At 55.8% G+C, this 19,195-nt stretch overlaps 1 protein-coding gene across 1 annotated transcript; it reads left to right on the top strand.

Annotated features, from left to right (window-relative positions):
• Window positions 1-1,410: 1,410 nt before the first annotated feature.
• On the top strand, window positions 1,411-18,043 carry VSX2 (visual system homeobox 2). The gene is made up of 5 exons (XM_055303572.1): window positions 1,411-1,780; window positions 3,034-3,118; window positions 6,989-7,112; window positions 16,725-16,905; window positions 17,718-18,043. The coding sequence occupies exons 1-5, from the start codon at window positions 1,411-1,413 to the stop codon at window positions 18,041-18,043; spliced, it is 1,086 nt and encodes a 361-aa protein (XP_055159547.1).
• Window positions 18,044-19,195: the final 1,152 nt, after the last annotated feature.

The raw sequence follows: 19,195 nt of genomic DNA, 5'->3' as shown, positions 1-19,195 counted from the left end.
AAAAAACCTATTGTATATTAGGGACAGTAGAGAGGGGAATGCCAAGGTAAATAAAACAGTCCCTAGCCCCAAGAATGTCACAGAAGAATTAGCTGAACTGGTGGAATGCTGGGACTCAGAGGTTCATAGCAGGTGTGCGTCTGTGTGTGTGTGTGTGTGTGTGTGTAGAATCACCTTCACTTGATGTTTGGGCCCAAGGGGATCATGCTCCCCGCAGAGCTCTCATGCAGGAAACCAGTGGCTCTAGTGCCCACTTTGGGAATTCAGACTTTTCTCTCACCACTTTTCAACTGGCCCAGTTGGCTGCAATTCTGCAACTTCTAGGCAGGAGTTAGTCAAGGGACAGGAATTCACCTTTTAATTGCCTCTGATGCCCTCTTTCCAGCCCGCTCTTCACATCAGCAATCCCATCCTCTTCATTCCATCTGCTCAGTGAACTCTGAGGTAGAGCAGACCCCTTGCGTGTCCATCTGATTCACAGCCAGACCTCGAGCTCCCAGCTCAGAGCTGGGAAGGTAGGTGCTCAATGTGCATTAGTTGAACGATGGATGGAAGGATACATGAAGTCCTCCCATGGAAGTGGGCACACTCATGCTCACTCTAGGAAGATGTTCAAATGCCCATGGTTTTTCTCCAAAAGAAATCACCAGTGTTCTTCTCTCCTGCCAGGGACCCCTACTCCTGACCCTTTTATCATGTGTGTCTTCGTTGGGCCAATATTTACTGAGTAGTTCTGAACTAGGCACTTCATCCTGGGCTGCAAGGCAAGCGTGGACCTCTTCCCACCCGCACATCTCCCTCTTCACACTGTGACCCCCTCTTTTCTCCCACTGCCACCACACACCCTGTCCAGGGCACTTGCCCCCTTCCTTGTCCTGCCTTTTACATGAGGGTCCCATATTTGGGCTTCTTTGACCCTGTCAATCTGCACTGGACATAAGGGAAGGAGGAGGACTCTCACTCTCTAGAATCTGCCCTCAGCCCATCCTCCCAGCCCACCCCAGGGACATGTCCTGGCCAGGCTCTGCCCAGAATCCCAAGCCACCCAGCCTCCTGAAACAGCCCTGAACCTTGCTGTCTCATATCAGGGATCCTGGGGTCCCTGCCCATGGGCGTCGTGCCGAGTCCACCGGGTGCCCGGCCCCCCGCGCCCTGGCCCCTCGGTGCTGCCTGCGGCGGGAGCTGCCAGCTTTTTGGAATTCCTAATGCTCCTGGCCCCGGTGATTGGCTGCTCAGCTCTGACCCCACTTGGGCTGCCGCCTGGTTGGATAAAAAGGGAATCTCCTTGGGGCTCCAGAGCATTAGACACCGGAGGGGGCACCTGGGACCAACTTCGCGAAGCCGGGAGCCCGGCGGGGGGGTGGGGGGAGCAAAAGACCTGCGGCCTCAGCCCCTCCAAAGAGCCGGGAGATGACGGGGAAAGCGGGGGAAGCGCTGAGCAAGCCCAAATCCGAGACAGTGGCCAAGAGTACCTCGGGGGGCGCCCCGGCCAGGTGCACAGGGTTCGGCATCCAGGAGATCCTGGGTTTGAACAAGGAGCCCCCCAGCTCCCACCCGCGGGCTGCCCTCGACGGCCTGGCCCCCGGGCACCTGCTGGCGGCGCGCTCGGTGCTCAGCCCCGCGGGAGTGGGCGGCATGGGGCTGCTAGGGCCCGGGGGGCTCCCCGGCTTCTACGCGCAGCCCACCTTCCTGGAAGTGCTGTCCGACCCGCAGAGCGTCCACTTGCAGCCGCTGGGCAGAGCGTCGGGGCCGCTGGACACCAGCCAGACGGCCAGCTCGGGTAGGTGAGGGCGAGGCTGCCAGGCTGCCGGCCGCGGGCGAGAGCCGGAAGCCCCACGCCGTCGGCTCTCGCTGCACCGCGAGGCCTCCTCCCCGCGCAAAAGTTCGCTCCAGGCCCGGGGGGCGCAGCTCCGGGCCCGGGGCCCGCGCCGGGGGCGGGGGCGGGCAGGTCTCGGCCCCGGCGTTTCTGGCCTCCGCGCTGGTCTCCGGTCCCCGCGTGGGGCCCCCCCGGAACGCCGGCTGGGGTGTCGGAGCCCGCGGCGCGGTGGGGGGGGCCCAGCTCGCTGCTCCGCTGCGGCCCCGGCGTCCCGGGGACCCGCGCTCCGGGAGCCGATTCTGTTCCGTGGGCGGGCGGCCCAGGAGCCGGGTGCCCGCCTCGGCCCCAGCCCTGGTATCCCAAGTCGTCGTTTCTGCCTCTTTTCCTCCGTTCCACAACGCCCACGTTGGCCAGCTGGGCTTTCTGTTTCACCCCCACGAGCCTGGACACCCTGGCCTCGGCGGCGGCGGGAGCGGCCACCCTCCGGTTCCACCTGAACGCCACCATCCATCGGAAGCCGGCGCCGGGCGGGCTCGCGGTGGGGGCTCCCCGCCCCCCATGACCCCGCCGCGCCCTCCCTGGACTGCTCTCCCGGCCGGCCGTGCGTCCCCGCCCGCTCGGTCTCCGGCTCCTGCTCGCGCTCGGCGGCTCCCCCGATTTTTCGTTATCTTTGTAGTTATTTATTTTCATTTGGAGGGGCAACGAAAAGTGGCGCGTCGCAGTGTCTCCAGCCTCGAGCGGGGGCTCATTCTTCAGGCACCGACAAACGGGCTGTGCCCGGGGAGACCCCAGCGCCTCCCAGCGCCCAGCTCCCCGCGCCCCAGCTCCGCTCCTCGGGGCCGGCTTGCGGGCCCGGGGCTCCGGGGCTGCGGGCACGGGGCAGGGCGCAGCGCCCACATCACCGCCCTGGGGCCCTGGGAGCCCGAGGCTGCCGCGCTCCACCGCCGCCCCTGCCCCGAGCACACTGGGGCCTTTGCCTCTCTTACAACGAAATCTGTACCAAATCTCCGGATTCGGGCGGCGGCGCGGGTAGCAGCCAGCCGGCGCTAAGGGATGGGGCCGACCTCCCGGAGGGCAGCCCCGGCCGGCAGAGCAGGTCCCCGCGGCTCCCGTGGGCGGCCCGGGTGGGGCCCTCGCGGGCTTCGGGCGCCTGACGTCCCCGGGCGCTGCCGAGCGCGCCCCCCTTTCTGCCGCATGTGCCTCCGCTCGCTTTTCAGATTCTGAAGATGTTTCCTCCAGCGACCGAAAAATGTCCAAATCGGCTTTAAACCAGACCAAGAAACGGAAGAAGCGGCGACACAGGTAAGGCCCCCGCGGCGCTTTTTCTGTTGTTCCCTCTCCTGCTCGGCGGCTCCCTGCCAGATCCCGTCTGGGGGTCGGGGGGCTCGAACCGCATCCCGCCGGCTCCTAGGTTGCAAGTCCCGGGCTGCGCTGCGCCAGGGCGCGGAGGCCGAACGCTATCTGGGGACGTCCGCCCGGGCCCCCGGCGTCCAGCCACACCCGCGGAGGATGCTGTGCGGCCGCCCCGGCCCGGGCTTCTTCCTTCTGCGGGAGAACCGAGAGGCCGAACCAGGGCCGACCCCGCGCCAGGGAGGGGCCGCGGCCCCAGGTTGGAGCCTGGCTTCAGTGCCTTCGGAGAGCCGCCGCGCGGAGTGGCCCCCACCTCCCGCGCGGGCGGGCCCCTCTGCCTCCTGTCCCGGGCGGGTCCGCGCCCGCCGGCCCTGTCCGCCCTGCCACGCACCCCCATCCTTCTGCTCCCACCGTTCCAAACATCTTGAGGGTGCTCTACCCCCCCCCCCTGATGGGAATCTTTCGTTAGGCTTCTGCTCTTTTGTGATCCTGAGAGGGTCTCCTCCCTTCCGTGAGCCTCAGTTTCCTTGTCTGTAAAATGGGGAGGGAACCTGTGTGGTGGATTGGATGACCCCACCGGCCCCAGCCGGAGTCGAGCGGGCTGCGTCGGGGTACCGGCTACAGAGAGAATTTTTTTAAAAATATATATGTCTTCAAATAGACATTCCTGGCACAACTTTAAAATTCGATAGATGCTGAAAGATACATCCTGAAAAGTAACCCTACGTCGACCCCTCATTCCCTTCCCATTGACACCACCGCTACTAGTTCCTTATAGACATTTAGGGTGTGGTGGTGGTGGGGGGTATTGTTAAAGGAAAGAAGCGAGAACCAAAAATCTGCCTGTCTTTCTGCGAGTGCTGCTTCCAGGCTCCATCCCTGTGCTCATCCTCCAGTCTGTTTCCCCAAATCTCTCTCTTCACCCCAGTCCTGGTGGGGTGTCCACGAGGTTCCTGCTGGTGCCTGGGACATTTCTCCCCTGGGGAGCCGTCCTGGCTACCCCATCCTCTTCTCCCCAATTTGTTCTCAGCCTCTTTGCACCAGTTTCTCCAGGTACTTTTCTGCATTTGCCTCTTAGCTAGCCCTTGCAAACTCCACTATTGGCTCCCACCTTTTAAAATGGCTCTTCCTGTCCTCTCAGGCCCCAGTAGGTTCAGGCTGGAAAGAGGGTGAACTTTGACTTGGTTTCTCAGTGACCTCGTTTATTCGTTCCCTTTAGGCAGCGTTTTTTGTTGTGTTTAGCTCTGTTTTATTTTAAACGGAAACATGGATCCTGGGTCATTTTTCACATTCATTCATCCAACAAATATTCATTACAACATCTTTTGTGCACCCATTTCATGCTGGTCCCAGCATGGGTAATCCTGTCAGCTTCCCCCCACACCACACCCCCAGCAGGGGCAGGGATGGGGACCATGCGGGGGAGGACAGCTCAGAGTCGGGGCTGAACTGCTTCTGTGTTGGTGCAGAAATGGGAAAAGAGGTTCACAGAGAAAGGAGAGTCCTGGAGAAAACATCCCCTGGGTGCCCGACCAGTGTTTCTGCTCCAGGATATCTCCTTGTGTGGCACCTGGAGCTGGCTGACCCATAGCCCATTCTCTCTGCGTAAGGCTCCTGACCCTGTCCTCCTCTGATGCCCTCCCCATCGAGGAGTTGTTTGGGCGCTTTGGAGCTTCTAAGTGAGACAGTGCAACTTGCCACCTGCCCTAGGTTTCAGGCAATTTCTGGTGCCCGAAGGGAGCAGATTATTAGAGACGAGAAGGGCTACTGATGGCCGGTACGGCTTTTAATTAATTAAAGAAAAAAATTGTTTTTTTCCTGAGCTTTTCTCATTTGGAGATTTCAGGTAAGAGCCCCTGGAGTCTGGTAACGACGGATGGGCATCTCTTTATCTCCCAGAAAGACGCTGGGTTTAGGGTTGGAGAGGGGAGTCGGGATGGAGCAGCAGCCTTGGCAGTCTCTCGGATTCTGCTCTTCTCTGTGCCGGGAAAGCTCAGCTCCTCTGCAGACAAGATGCAGTGGACACCTGAAGAGTCTGGGGTTCCGCATTAAGCCAGAATCAGGGTTTAGATCACATTTTGGGGATGCAGGAGCCTCCTTGGAGAGCACATCAGTATCAACACGCAGATTAGCTCTGAGGATGGAATGAGGGGAAGTTTGGGGGATTTGAGATTTTTGTTTTGTTTTCAATGAGAGTGCTCCCGAGCAGAGGCTGCCACTTGAATGGTTCTAAATGACCTATCATCATCTCCCTTCTTTGGCTTTGGCCAAGCCGTAACACCCCTGTGCCTTGGTTTCCCTAGTTTTGAGACGACTTACATACTTTGATTGTTTATTTTGACAATCTGTTCAGGGGCCCTTCAGTAAGTGGCAAGAGCAAAATAGAATGCAGCAGATCTTCAAAATTCTGAAGAATCCACTTTCTGTGTACATAAACATTCCATTCCCCCTCCCAAGAGAATAGGAGAAACAATTTAGAATCAAACCAGTCATTTTCTATAAAGGGCAGAATCTTTCTTCCTCACTCATCCCGTGTGTCTTCCCTCAAGATCTTAAAGCTGACACCAGCACAGGGACCCAATGGGGCTTATTTATGCTTGTGCTCTTTCCTTGTGTTGAGTGAGGGTGAGAACGAGGGCATCAATGAAGGATTCTGACCCCCTGTGCTGGTCCCAGGGTCAGGCAAAGAATGTACCATTCTCAAAGGTACCGGCGGCTCAGGCAAAGAATGTGCCATTTTTACAAGCTGGGTTTGTGGATGGGGATTACATTGCCCATGGACTTGATAAGGGTACAGGATAAAGGTCACCTGGAAGGAAATTAAGGTCTGAAGAGAGAAGAATCCGAGCCTGTCTGCAGATATTTATGGTTTGGGGGGGGGGTCTGTGAAGCCCCTGATATGGGAAGTGAAATTCTGTGTTGGAGCACACTCATTTGCACATTGTCCTAGGGCGAAAGGATGTAGCTTTTACCAGATTCTTAAAACAGATTAGGACCCAAATAGGTCAATGTAAACTGCTCTTTGGGGAGTGGGGGCTGTGTAGGTAGGCTCTCTCACACCTGAATGGAACTCCCCCTGAATGGAATGCCCCTGGATGAGTGGCTGAGCCTCAGTGTGAGATTGTTGGAAGGTGTTCCTTATCTTCTGAACACAGGACGTGGAGAGGGGACCTGAGGGCAGCTCTAAGGAGCTGGTAGGTCTGGGTGGTGGCAGGGGAAAGGCCCATGAGGAGCGCAAGGTGTTGGGGGCTGTGAGGAGGTGGCAGATTCCATTCTCAGTTGTATAAACACCGGGGTTGTGGTTGCAATGGACCTTCTGGTGGGTCTTTGAACGTGGGTGTCCTCGAAAAGATCAACCACTCTCTGTGAAAGGAAACTAGGAAGGTCCCAGTGGACCCGAGGCATTTATTTATCTGGTGAGTCCCTCACTCCATTCTTGGGAGGAGGAAGAAGGGCTTTCTATACTTTTCTAAAATTTCTATCTCAACACCTTTCCCCTGAATCACTTCTAGAAAGAGTCTCAGTATGAAATGTCCCCGAGGGCTAAAATAATGTCCTCCCAAGAAGGGCAGTGTGGATCCTCAGTCTTGAATGAAGAAGAGTCTAGAAGGGTGAAGCTTTGTGTGTGTGTAAACATATGTGAGCGTGAGTGTGAGTGGTGTGTGTGTGTATGTGTGTGTGTGAGGGAGTTTGTGTCTGATTGTACTGAGCTAGCCTGTATTTGGGGTCTGTCCAGGAGGCATAGAGGAGGGCCATTCTATCCTCTCTGGAACAGTCTCTTTCAGTTTCTGTGTCCTGAGTGTCTGGTTTTGCCCCCCCTAGGACAATCTTTACTTCCTACCAGCTAGAGGAGCTGGAGAAGGCATTCAATGAGGCCCACTACCCAGATGTCTATGCCCGGGAGATGTTGGCCATGAAAACAGAGCTGCCCGAAGACAGGATACAGGTAACGGAGCCCTCAGTCCCTCTCTCTCTCTTTCCACACTCTCTGAGGCGTTGACTGCCCTGGCTCCCGGATACCCATGATACCATCTCCCACCCCCTGCTATGGGTGCTTATGAAGAGCAATTCGTTTAAGCTGATATGTATTTTTAAGCTGATAGATATTTGCTGAACACCTACCATGTGAGGTGGGCACCGTGGCTGGGGTGGGGGGCAAGGGTGGACAAGAGACTTAGATGACATGACCTGGCCTGCTGTCCCAGACAATAGGCTTCCCAAGGAGTACGTCAGGCAGACTGTGAAGGGGCCTGTGGTAGGACAGAGAGTCTGAGTGAGGCATGGGCTTTCGAGGAGGCCTCTATTGTGGCAGGTATCTCTTAGGGACAGCTAAACATCTGCTCCAAGGCCAGACATGAGGAGAAGGGGAGAGTGGCTTCTAACCCTGCCCCTGTTCTGTTTCCCTTCCTTCCACTCCCCTGACCCATGAAGAAACGGCTGCCCCCTCCCCTTCTGTCTACTTCCCATCTCCATCCACCTGAAACTCCTTCCTCTCACAATCAAACAGCTGGCCAGGTCCTGAGCTCCTACTTGGGCTGGCCTGAGATGTGACTGAGGACACCTGAGATGTGACTGGGGACACGTGCTCATTAAGCCCTCCTCCTCTCCTACGGAGTTGTTGATTTTTAGGTTTTCTTGGGTTTTGTCTTAAGATTTTATTTTTAAGTAATCTCTACACCCAACATGGGGCTTGAACTTACAACCCCCAGATCAAGAGTCACATGTTCCATGGACTGAGCTAGCCAGGCTCCCGTCTCCTAGAGACTTCTGAGGCATAACCGACCACTGCTCTGGACTGGGATGTTCTCAGTGATGCTGGGCGCAGGGCTCCCTTTCATCAGCAGCAAGACATTTCCAAGGCCAGAACCCCTCTCACTAGGCAGGAATGGATCTGCTTAATGGTTTCTCTGGGAGAAGATGAAGTCTAATGATTTTCTAGGCAGGACCTCCACGAGGCAGAAGAAGCGAGTGGGGTAGAGGAATGTTTCCAGAAGATTTTGGTTTGCCTTAATTGGATAACACTTTTAAGCGAAAACTGCTCCTATCAGTGGAAGGGTCCAGAGCAGTTCACAGCTAAGGCTGGGAGAAATGAGGGGGAAGGGAGCTCCCCTCACTTCCTGAAACCCCTCGCAGTCAAGAACCCTTGGAGATGGGGTGTGTGTTGCAGGGAGGAGCCAAATAAGTTGTAGGTTGCTTTGTGTTCCCTCACTGTACACCAGAGAGTTGAATATGAGACATGAGCTACTTTTCCAGAAGAGTCTTCCTCTCCCCTGGAAATCTATTTGGAATTTCAGCCAATGGCTTTAGACATTGACACTAACAATAAGCTCAATTATTCATAAGTAGATTATCTGTTTGGTGCATTATCCATGGTGGCCTGGTTCCCCCATCCCCCCACCCAATTGGGTTCCAGCGGGGTAAGCCTGGGTGTTGATTCTGAATCTGTGTGTGTGTGTGTCTGTGTGTAAGCCAAAACCCAATCCAGTCAATGTGTAGTGGTAACCCTCATCTGGCCTTTGCTAGCACAAAGTTGGTTATTTCAAGTGGCCGGTGTAGGGTGGAGACCTTAAAAAACTCTCCTGCTGGTAGGCCTCACCCTTGCACTACTGAATAGTAGGAACAGCTGCCTCTTGCAGTGAGCTGTCCTAAAATCTGTTTGGCCCTGGTGGTGGTGGGTAGGAGTGCCCAAAGGATTCCAGAGAAGGCTCTTGCTCAGTTGTTCCTGCATTGCCAGTAGGCAGATGCTAGGCTTCTTCAAGTTGCTTGGGGAGGGGTGGGGGGGCACCTGTTGGGTAGTATCTGAAGCCACGGGAACCAGGGAGGAGGGGCAAAGGTGTAGAGGAAGTTTGACTGCTCTGGGGCTGTGAGGATGGTAGGTCTGGGAGAACAGATATGAGAATCTCTGAGTCTTTTTTTTTTTTTTTTTTTTTTTTTTTTGAGAATCTATGAGTCTTTGAGCACCACATGGTTCTTTGGCTAATGCTGCCTCCAGAAGGTGTATGTGAGCTGTCAAATAGCCTTGCCCCAGAGAGTCCGGGGAAAAGTCTTAGTATGCATCAGTGACGACCACAGCTGTCATTTACAGAGCAGTTTCCACGTGCCAGGGGTGTTCTGAATATATGACGTGCATAGGAAAGGCAAGGAGGTATAATGGTTAGGGACACTGTTTCAGAGCCAGACACACCCTGGCTGCACCATGCCCAGCTGAGTGACTGGACAAGTGACTTCCCCTTGCAGAGCCCCCGATTCCTCATCTGTAAGATGGGGATGGTGGTGACACCCGCCTCTGGTGCAGATGCCACGAGCCACGTGTAAGGTGTTCTGAGTGATGCCTAGCAAGTGCCCCGCGCTCACTCTATTCCAGCACTGATCTCATTTTTTTTTTAGATTTTATTTATTTATTCATGAGAGACACAGAGAGAGAGAGGCAGAGACACAGGCAGAGGGAGAAGCAGGCCCCATGCAGGGAGCCCGACGTGGGACTCGATCCTAGGACTCCAGGATCATGCCCTGGGCTAAAGGCGGGCACTAAACCGCTGAGCCACCCAGGGATCCCAAGCACTGGTCTCATTAAGTCCTGGTGACAACAGTGGAGGAAGCAGAAGCACAGCAACTGGCCAAAGGCCACACAGCTAGAAAGTGGGGTCACAGGGCTCTAACCCAGGTCTGCGTCCAAAGCCCACACGTTCACCAACTGCCTCTTGAGTCTGAAGCCTGTGTTCTAACTTGAAGCTGGAGGGGCAGAGATGGTTGGAGGTCAGGTGGGGGGACCTGTATCAAAACTTCTTTATAAAAATAACTAATATTTATTGAGTACCAGGCATTGTTCTAAAAAAAAAAAAAAAGGCCTCAAAAACTCATAAAAAGTTCTCTTTTGAGTAGGCAAATTCTTGTACATAAATTCATGGTTTGGATACTCAGACTTGTGCTGTTTGAGTCTGCCTCTTTTAAAGGGACTCCTGCCCAAGGATAGGGAATGATATTTGAAGGGATTCTATTCCAGAAGTTAGAAGATATGCCTTGACAGGAGAAAGTTACAGTGCATCTCAGGCCCGGGACATTCATGAGCATCACAGGGCAGCTTTTGAAAACATCCAAGTGGGGGGGGGGCATGCCCAACCACTCTGACTTAATTGCTTTGGTGTGGAGCCTTTGGCATCTGTATGTTTTTAAAGTTCTCCAGTGACTATGTGCAGCCAGCGTAAAAACGCTGGGCCAGAAGCTCTGGAAAGGAATTTCTGCATTTGACAGGGGTTATTATGAGTGGAAGGAAGTGGAGTTTGGGGTGACTGGTCGAGATGACCTGTCTGGTGTGCAGGGAAGGATGCTTCCTGGGCTGCTGGGAAATGTGGGCAAAGCTGCCCCCTACTGGACGACAGAGGCTACAGCAAGGCCCAGCTTCCCTGAGCCTGAAGCTGGGACAGGAAAGGAGATGCTGAAATACGGTGTCAAGAATGCTGAGCGCATGTGGAGTGTTAAGTCATTAAATCACTGCCCCAATGAGCTCAAATTAATCAGCTTCCAGCCCGAGGAGAGAAAGGAGGCTGGGTGAATGTGATGGGACAAGCCACATGGCTGACAGAGCCAGGCCTGATGGTAGGAGGCAAGATCTGAAGGCAGGGCCTGGAGAGGCAAGTGACCAGAATGTGCAAAGAGCATCCATCCTACAAGATGTTGCCTTTAGAGTGGCAATCCTGGGAAGACCAGAGAGGGTATCCTGGGAGACTTCTGAGGGAAGAAGCCCTGAGTCTGGTGTCCTGTGGAGATGCAAAGATGGGAGCCTGCAGGACAGGAGCTATGTGATGACAAGAGAGGCTGTGGACACAACCACAGATGCTCATGCTGGCCACCCACACTGTGAGAGAAATTGCTGATAGGGTTTGCTCCAAGTGTGCCCTGCAGCAGAAGAGCACCTGTAGCAAGTAACCCTGTCCAGGCCTAGTCTATCCTTGGAGGCACAATATTTCGGGACCCTCTCTGCCAGCTGTGGAGGCTCCTGCCAGACCAGCTGTTGATGGCCAGAGGCATCCTACTGGGCTTTCTGAGAGGTGCTAGGGCACCACCTCTGAGGGGAAATGCAGAAACCCAGACTCTTTCCCACATTGGAAGATCTTGCCTGGAGTGCCAAACCTGGTGACTTTTGGGGTATCGCTCAGAGCCCTGAAGTGGAAGGCAGGGCTCTGGTCCTCACTGTGGCCTTCACACAGGTTCTGCAGAAGAGTTCCAGACCTGACTGTCACCTGAGAGGAGCAGTCTCTTCTAGAAAGTAGGCAGCCAGGAAAGTGAAGGAGCAAGGGACTGAAGGGATATTTGGGGCTTGCTGGAACCAAGAGGCCAGGTAGGGTGAAGGGCCTAAGCTTAGAAGGAATCTCAAAGTGGGAGATGGGAGGACCTGGTTTTATGCATTGAGCATTTGCTAGAAAGCAAAGCCTCACCTTGTCGCACGCTTATCCACAGAATTCATCCAGCAGCAGGCCAATGTTTTTTAGTTCTTATTACATGCCAGGCATTTCCCATGCACTACTATATTGAATTTTTGTAACAAACCTTCAAGGAGGTGGTATTACAGGACAGATGAGGAACCCAAAGGTCGAAAGGTTAAGAAATGCACCCCAGATCACCAAGACAGTTGGAGGCAGAGCAAGGATCTCCAACCTATAGGCCTTCCAGCTCCTGATCACCACCAGCTTGCAGAGAGCGTTGGGCACCGCCTTGGTGTTCTCTTGGATTTAAATCTCAAGGGTCTGGAATGCATTAGAAATGTGCTGAGAGTGTGCCTCTGTTTGGCCTTGTGGATGTCTAAAGGGGAAACAGACTATCATACAGTCTCGCTGCAAGGCCTGTGGAGGAGGCCAGAGCGGCAAGTAATGCTGTTGATAAACCAGACTCCCACTGGTTTTCTGTACCTCCCCTGAAATAATAACACATAGCATTTTTTGAACACCTTTTATGTGATAAGCATGGGTTTTAGGAACTTTCACTTATTTCATTAACCCTCAAAACAACTGTAAAAAATAGGTATTAATAGGTAATATTTTGTTTTTGAAGAGACTGAGACTGAGAGAAGACAAGTAACTTGCCCAAGATCACGCAGCAATTTATCACAGCTGGGAATTCTAGTTCAGAACCATCTGACTTCAATGCTTCTTGTAAACTGTCAAGTTCTGTACACATGCTGGTTGTTCCTAGGGAGGGAAGAGAAAGGCAGATATGAAGAGTTGTTAGGGTTAATGCTAATTCCTTGTCCACCTCCCTCCAAGGCACCAAGCCATAGTTTCCCTGCCAACTGTCCTAAAAAGAAATTGTTTTGGCTGTCCAGGTCTCCTCCATAAATTGGAGTAGCATCTGGTCTTTGCAGAGAGCCAGGCATTCCAGGAGCCCATAACCGAGGGTCCGGATGACTCCTGGTTTGAGCAACCAGCTGGCACCAACTCCCCTGGGAATGTCTGTGGGCAAAGTCTGATCTGCAGACCAGTTATTCATTTGCCAAAATTAGGAGACCCAGGAAAATGGTTCTGTTCATAGCTCCAGAGATCATCTGAATCCCAAATCTGCACCCCCTTCTTTAGTGTTCCAGTAAAATATGTGGTTTTCATGTGAGAGCCCTACCCCCCACCCAAGGAAGCCAGGGCAGTGCATCTTCCCAGGCATCCACACTGGGGTGGATGGTGCATCTCCGCTCTCCTAGCACACAATCCCTTCTCCAGAATCCATAAATCCAAATCATGCTGAAAACACAGTTCTCTCCTAAGTGAGTCATTAGAACTCGCTAATGGCAAAAACCAGGCCTGGCTTTATGCTCTTTATTTATCCCTTTCAGTGTGACTATGCATATGTTTTGCTGCAGAAATCAGAACGAATGAGTTTGATGATGGGTGTGCTGCTGCTGCAGAGTGTCATGTAATGTGGTATATGCATCACATCTTCTTTCTAAAATCCTAAACATTGTGAAGTCAGGTCCCATGGGTTCCTGTTAAGGGTCTGTGGTTTTATAATGCACTGTATTCAAGCAGGAAGGTCATCTCCTGACCAGGGAGCAGATGTCTTACTTAGATTCATAAAGAAAGCCTTCCCAACCCTTTGTGGTCACACTTGGTGCCTGGTGTTCCACCACCAAGGGCTTCATTCTTCTGTATTCTCTGAAAGGCACATGAAACCGGAAGTCCCTTATACTTTTATGTGGATCATTCCTTTTAGATTTCTCCTCTGTGGGAGAAGGCAGCTTGAGACAAGTGGGTATTTATGGAGGGCCACCAAGTGCTACTGGAAGGAAGATGGGACAGGACAGAGGTCACAGACACACCTCAGGCACTGGGTTGGGCAGACAGTCGGGCAGAGAGCCTGGGGGACTGACAGGTGGCGCTGGGGAGGATCTAAACCGCGTAGAGCCAGGCCGGGATGATGGGCGTGTTAACCCCAGGCTCACGTTGCTCATCGCCTCCTCTCTGAAGCCCACGAAGCTCAGCCATCTAGTGGCTTTCAAATTGCATAAACCCTTTCCATGGCAGGGGTCACCCCTGGCGGTCTGGGTCCGGACCTGGGGAAAGGCCCTGCGCCATGGCTCCGCAGCAATCCAGGAGGGCGCAAGCAGGAACGGCAGGTGCCAAGCCCGGGGGGGGGGGGGGGGGGGGTTGTCAAGGCGCAGCTCGCTGCAGGGGGCGCCACCCAGGGTGGACCACGCCATCGTTTTCTAGTGGGGGGGTGGCGAGGCCCGGGGCTTCTGGAGCCGCATGTCTCCCATTTTTGTGGGTTCCTAGTGATTTACAAACGGAAGAATTTCACAACAGGGCTGCACACATTTAGGTCCCTTTATTTTTTTTAAACTTTTTATTTATTTATGATAGTCACACACAGAGAGAGAGGCAGAGACACAGGCAGAGGGAGAAGCAGGCTCCATGCACCGGGAGCCCGATGTGGGATTCGATCCCCGGTCTCCAGGATCGCGCCCTGAGCCAAAGGCAGGCGCTAAACCGCTGCGCCACCCAGGGTTCCCCACTTAGGTCCCTTTAAAGGTGTGTGTGCACCGCGCGCTCTTTCCGCAGCCGCGCAGCGCGTGTCTGGGACCCCCGCCCCCGCCCCCGCCCTTGGAGGGTCGCGGGGAGGCGAGGCGGGGCTGCCGGGGCGCCCTCTGCTGGAAGCGTCCGGCCGCGCTCAGCCGCAGACTCGGGGCCGCCTGGGGCCTCCTGGGGCGCTCACAGCGCCACGTAGCGGCGGCGGCGAGAACGGCGGGGGCGCGCGGATCCGAACCCCCGCCGGGGCCTCCCGGCGGCCGAGGCAGCAAAGGGTTAAACTGTCAGCGGCGCGATGTTAAACAGGTGTCAAAGGCGCCCCATATATCTGCAGATTGAAATCAAATTCTTTGCCGTATAAAAAGATAAATTACCCAGGCGCTGCCGCGCGTCCCACTCATCACGCCAGCGCCAGACGGCAAGCAATTTTTTTTTTTAATGTGCTAACGACCTAATCAAGCAATCAAGTCGGAGAAGATTGCAGAGTGACCCGGGCAGCCATCTGCCGGCGAGCCCCGCATTCATTTCCCGCGCCCCCGCGCAGGGTGGGGGCCGGGGAGGGAGCTGCCGGGGGGAAGAGGGGAAAAAATCCTAAACAAATTAACACCCAATTTTCCCCGTCTAATTAGTTAAATGAGAAGTGTTTGGGGTCCCCCGGGGCGGGGGAGCGGCTCGCGGCGCGGCTCGCGCGGCCTCCCCAGCATTAATTAGTGCGGGTCAATGCCGCGGCTCCCGAGAGAGCAGCCGCTTTAATTTCCCGTGATATTTCAGTGCCTGAGGCCCATCGATTCAAACAGAAATTAACTTATTTTTCAATCAGCCCAGGGCTGCCCCTGGGGGTGACTCTTCTTTTGCCGCCTCCTGAATAGAGCTGGAGCAATTTTTCATCAAAAGCTGAAACCTCCGCCTCGGGGGGCGGGGGAGGGGCCCAGAGGGAAGGGGGCGGGGGACCCGGCCGAGGCGAGGGAATGGAAATCGCAGAGGAAACTAATAGATTTTCCCCGAACCCGCCTCTGTCCTCCCCCTCCACCCCCACTCCGCGGGGCGCCTTGGGCGCTTGCCATCCCGGGGTCGGGGCCCCGAGGGGCTGTGCGGGGGCCGGAGGGGGCCGCTGGTCGGGCCTGGGATCCTTCCAGCGCCCACTGGTTTCCCGGGGGCCTTTCACCTGCTCGAGGGCCGGCGCAGCTGTGCCCGGCGCTGGCTCCTGTCAGCTGCCGGAAGTCTCAGGAAAGCTGCTTTGGGAGACCAAGACATCTCCCTTCCCCCAAGCATGGCAGGGACCGCTCCAAGCGCGGGGCTGCATCGCTGCTGACACCCCCAGGGTGCCCCATGCCGTGCACCGGTCAGCTTTGGGGCCAGAGAACCATTCTCTAGGATATCCCCCACTGCGCCCTCCTAGGTCCCCAGCCCCCTTTCTCTGCACACCAGGAGAATTTGGTCTTCCTTGTCTGACTGATGCCCAGCTCCTCCAAATATCATTCTGGGTTAAGGCCAAAACTGTGGAGAGCTGGTGAATGCAGCTCACTGTGGCATAGCAGGGCTCAGCCAGGACAGAGCCGGAAAGGAGAGTGTCTCCCGGGCGGGCTTCCTGATAACCTGGATAAAATGCCCTTTTGCTGCCTGAGTCCAAACTCACCTGGCCTCCAGACCACTCCCGCCTCTGGAATTCTGGTGGAGAGGAAGCCCTGAACAAGATGCATGGCTAGTCTAGCCCCTGGAAGGAACTCGTCCCTCTGGGAGTCAGAAAAGAGATTCTGTTTATACGCTGGAGGTGTGACCACTTGCAAGAGAGCTACCAGGGTGGGGCTTCTCAGCTGCAAACTGAGGACCATGCTGGGCACTGCCTTATGCAAGGCCCTGTCCCATCACCCTAGAACCGTTATGATTTCAAAAAGAAAAAGAAAAAAAAGGACCAATTTCACCCATTTTATTATTTATTTATTTATTTATTAATTTATTTATTTATTTATTTATTTATTATCACAGAGAGAGGCAGAGAAGCAGGCTCCCCTCAGGGTGCCTGATGTGGGACTTGATCCCAGGACCCCGGGATCATGCCCTGAGCCTAAGGCAGACACACTTAACCACTGAGCCCCCCAGGTGCCCCTCATTCATCATATTCTTACAGGATTCGTGTCCTCAGTCTGGACATGCTGAGCCTGGAGGAACCCAGGAGTACCACGGGGTGGGTGAGCTTTGGCCAGGGCGCCCTGCTGGAGAAGCTAGCAGTCACAAGGGGACGCAGCTGCCAGCTATTCAATGGGTGGGGAGGGCAGCCCTGGTGACTTAGCGGCTTAGCAGTTTAGCACCGCCTTCAGCCCGGGGCTGATCCTGGAGACCCGGGATAGCGCCCCATGGGCTCCCTGCATGGAGCCTGCTTCTCCCTCTGCCTGTGTATCCGCCTCTCTGTGTGTCTCTCATGAATAAATAAATAAAATCTTTAAAAAAAAAAAGGGGGGGGTGGGGACCTTCACAGGGGACCCCCTGGGGTAAGGGCCTGGCCTCAGAGCCTCTCAGAACACCCCTGCCCTGTTCCTCCTGATTTGCAGGTCTGGTTCCAGAACCGTAGAGCCAAGTGGAGGAAACGGGAGAAGTGCTGGGGCCGGAGCAGCGTCATGGCGGAGTACGGGCTCTACGGGGCCATGGTGCGGCACTCTATCCCCCTGCCAGAGTCCATCCTCAAGTCCGCCAAGGATGGCATCATGGACTCCTGTGCCCCGTGGCTGCTGGGTAAGAGCCCGCACCCTCCTTGGGGCCCTGTCCCCGTGGTGAGGAGAGCGGGCTCCCTGGAGGAGGAGGCCGAGCCCTGGAGCAGGGAGTCCTGGCCGCAACAGCCTAGCAGGACAGAGGCGCTCCAGAGCAGGCCTCCCAGTCTCCCTCAGGAGGCTGAGGGCAGGCGGGGCCCAGGGCTGGCTGTGTATCCCATGCGCCCCCACCACTGGGTGACTAGGACTCTCCTCCCTGCCAGGCCCTGACTGTGGCTTCTTTTGTCCTGTGAGGAGGGTGTGGCTGTTGCTCCAGGGTCTGAGGTGGGCTTGTGGTGAATGAAACAGCTCCTCCTGGGGGCTGAGGGGACCCCTAGGTCCCTCTGGTCACCATTCTGGCTTTGCCCAAAGTGACTTCTTCCCCCTGAAATCTCTCCACCTGCCATCTTCCCCCCACCTGCCCTCAAGGCCTCTGTGTGGCAGCAGCACCGGCTTATCTTGGGGTTCCCAGATGCAGAATCCCAGGAGGGAGGGACCGGGGAGCAAGTGGTACGCTTGGGAAGGGACAGAGGGACAGGACGGGCTGCCCGGCGGCCAGGTGCGGGGGGACCTGACTTGAAGAAGCCCCTGCAGGCCTGGCGCCCAGCTGCTGGTCTGCGGCCCCACCCCCGGCCACCCTCCCGCTGCCCCGGCCCCTGGGACTCGCGTGACTGCGGTGTGTGAAGTAAGGCTTTCTGCTCGTCCTTAATTCTGGCCTCTCTCTATCTTTGCCGTTTTCAGTTCAAGATGGCTTTCCCAGGCGCTTTTCTAAACCCGAATACCAACAATTCTTTTTAGGGATGCACAAAAAGTCGCTGGAGGCAGCAGCGGAGTCGGGGAGGAAGGCCGAGGTGGAGCGCCAGGCCCTGCCCAAACTTGACAAGATGGAGCCGGAGGAGCGGGGCCCCGACCCTCCAGCGGCCATGTCCCAGGAGGAACTGAGAGAGAACAGCATTGCGGCGCTCCGAGCCAGAGCTCAGGAGCACAGCACCAAAGTGCTGGGGACTGTGTCCGGGCCCGACAGCCTGGCCCGGAATGCCGAGGAGCCGGAGGAGGAGGAGGTCATGGACGAAGACAGGCCAGCGGAAAAGCTGAGTCCACCGCAGCTTGAGGACATGGCTTAGGTCAGGGGCACGCAGACACCGAGCTCCCAGGACTCGCCTCGGGCCTGTGGTGTTGGGAGGTGTTCTCTGAGGCAGGGCTGGGCCGGGGCCTGGCCTCTGCCTCGCTCCCCGGCGCCCCGGGCCCTCCACGCCCCCCGGGGCTGACTTCAGCACAACTCAGCTCTGGCCGAGGTTTTGGGCCGCGCTGAGACACCCCATCTAGTCTTGACCTCTCCAGCATCCTCCTCATCCCAAGGCCCTGCCTCAGCAGCTTTCTTGTCGTCCTAAACCACCCCTCATGCCACTTTCACTTCAAGCCCTTGGCGCCTCTCACTGTCCAAATCCGCCCCTTACTCTCTGTTCTCTTGCTTGAAAGAGCCTCCCCTCCCCAGCTCTACGCACACACACCCCCGCCCCCATGGCTTCTGCTCTGCCCAGGCCCAAAGCCCACAGCTGCAAACTGGCAGGGACTGCGGATCTGCACTCTAGTACCAGTGTCCTGAGTACCCCCCACCGAGTTTCAGCAAAACTGTGCGCCCCCCACCCAGCCTGTTCCTTCCCGAGGGCCTGGGTCTGGGTCTCCACAGGGTGGATAAACTGCCCTGCAGGCCCAGGCACAACCTCTGCTCCGCCCCATTGACAGCGCTCAGATTCCAGGTAAACTTGGAAGGTGTCATCCTGAGCCCCTCGGCCCCCCCTCCATCTCATGCCTTCCATGGTCACCCTCAGGAACCTGCCTGCCCTACCTTCCCCCCCAGTATGGGTGCCAGCACCACCATGTACAGTACCTGTAGAGTCCAGGGCCTGTGCCCTGCATCCAGGGGGCACCTGTCACAAATGCTGTGGTCATGGCATTGCTGGGGAGGCCAAACTCTTACCCAGAGCCCTTGGGCCTGCATTCTGAAGCATCCTGCCCGCCCCCTACCCCTCGATATGCTACCTGTGACCCTGATCTGCTGTGTAAGACACCCTTCTAGAGCTTCTTGCAGTTTATTGATGTGCATGTGTCCTGCCTTGGAGCAACCCAATCCAGCTGTAAAATGAATGAATAGGAAGCCACAGATCTTGACTCAACTTGATCCAGGCCATCCCTGGGAGGCCAAGCCTGGAGTGGGCCTGGGGCTATTATAGGCATCAAAGAGTGGTCACAAGAAGGGCACAAGAAAGGACCCA

This window comes from Nyctereutes procyonoides, unplaced genomic scaffold (assembly GCF_905146905.1).
Source record: "Nyctereutes procyonoides isolate TBG_1078 unplaced genomic scaffold, NYPRO_anot_genome, whole genome shotgun sequence".
In the NCBI taxonomy this organism is placed as follows: domain Eukaryota; kingdom Metazoa; phylum Chordata; class Mammalia; order Carnivora; family Canidae; genus Nyctereutes; species Nyctereutes procyonoides.
The sequence above is the reverse complement of the archived record's forward strand: the minus strand, read 5'-3'. Positions and strand labels throughout refer to the sequence as shown.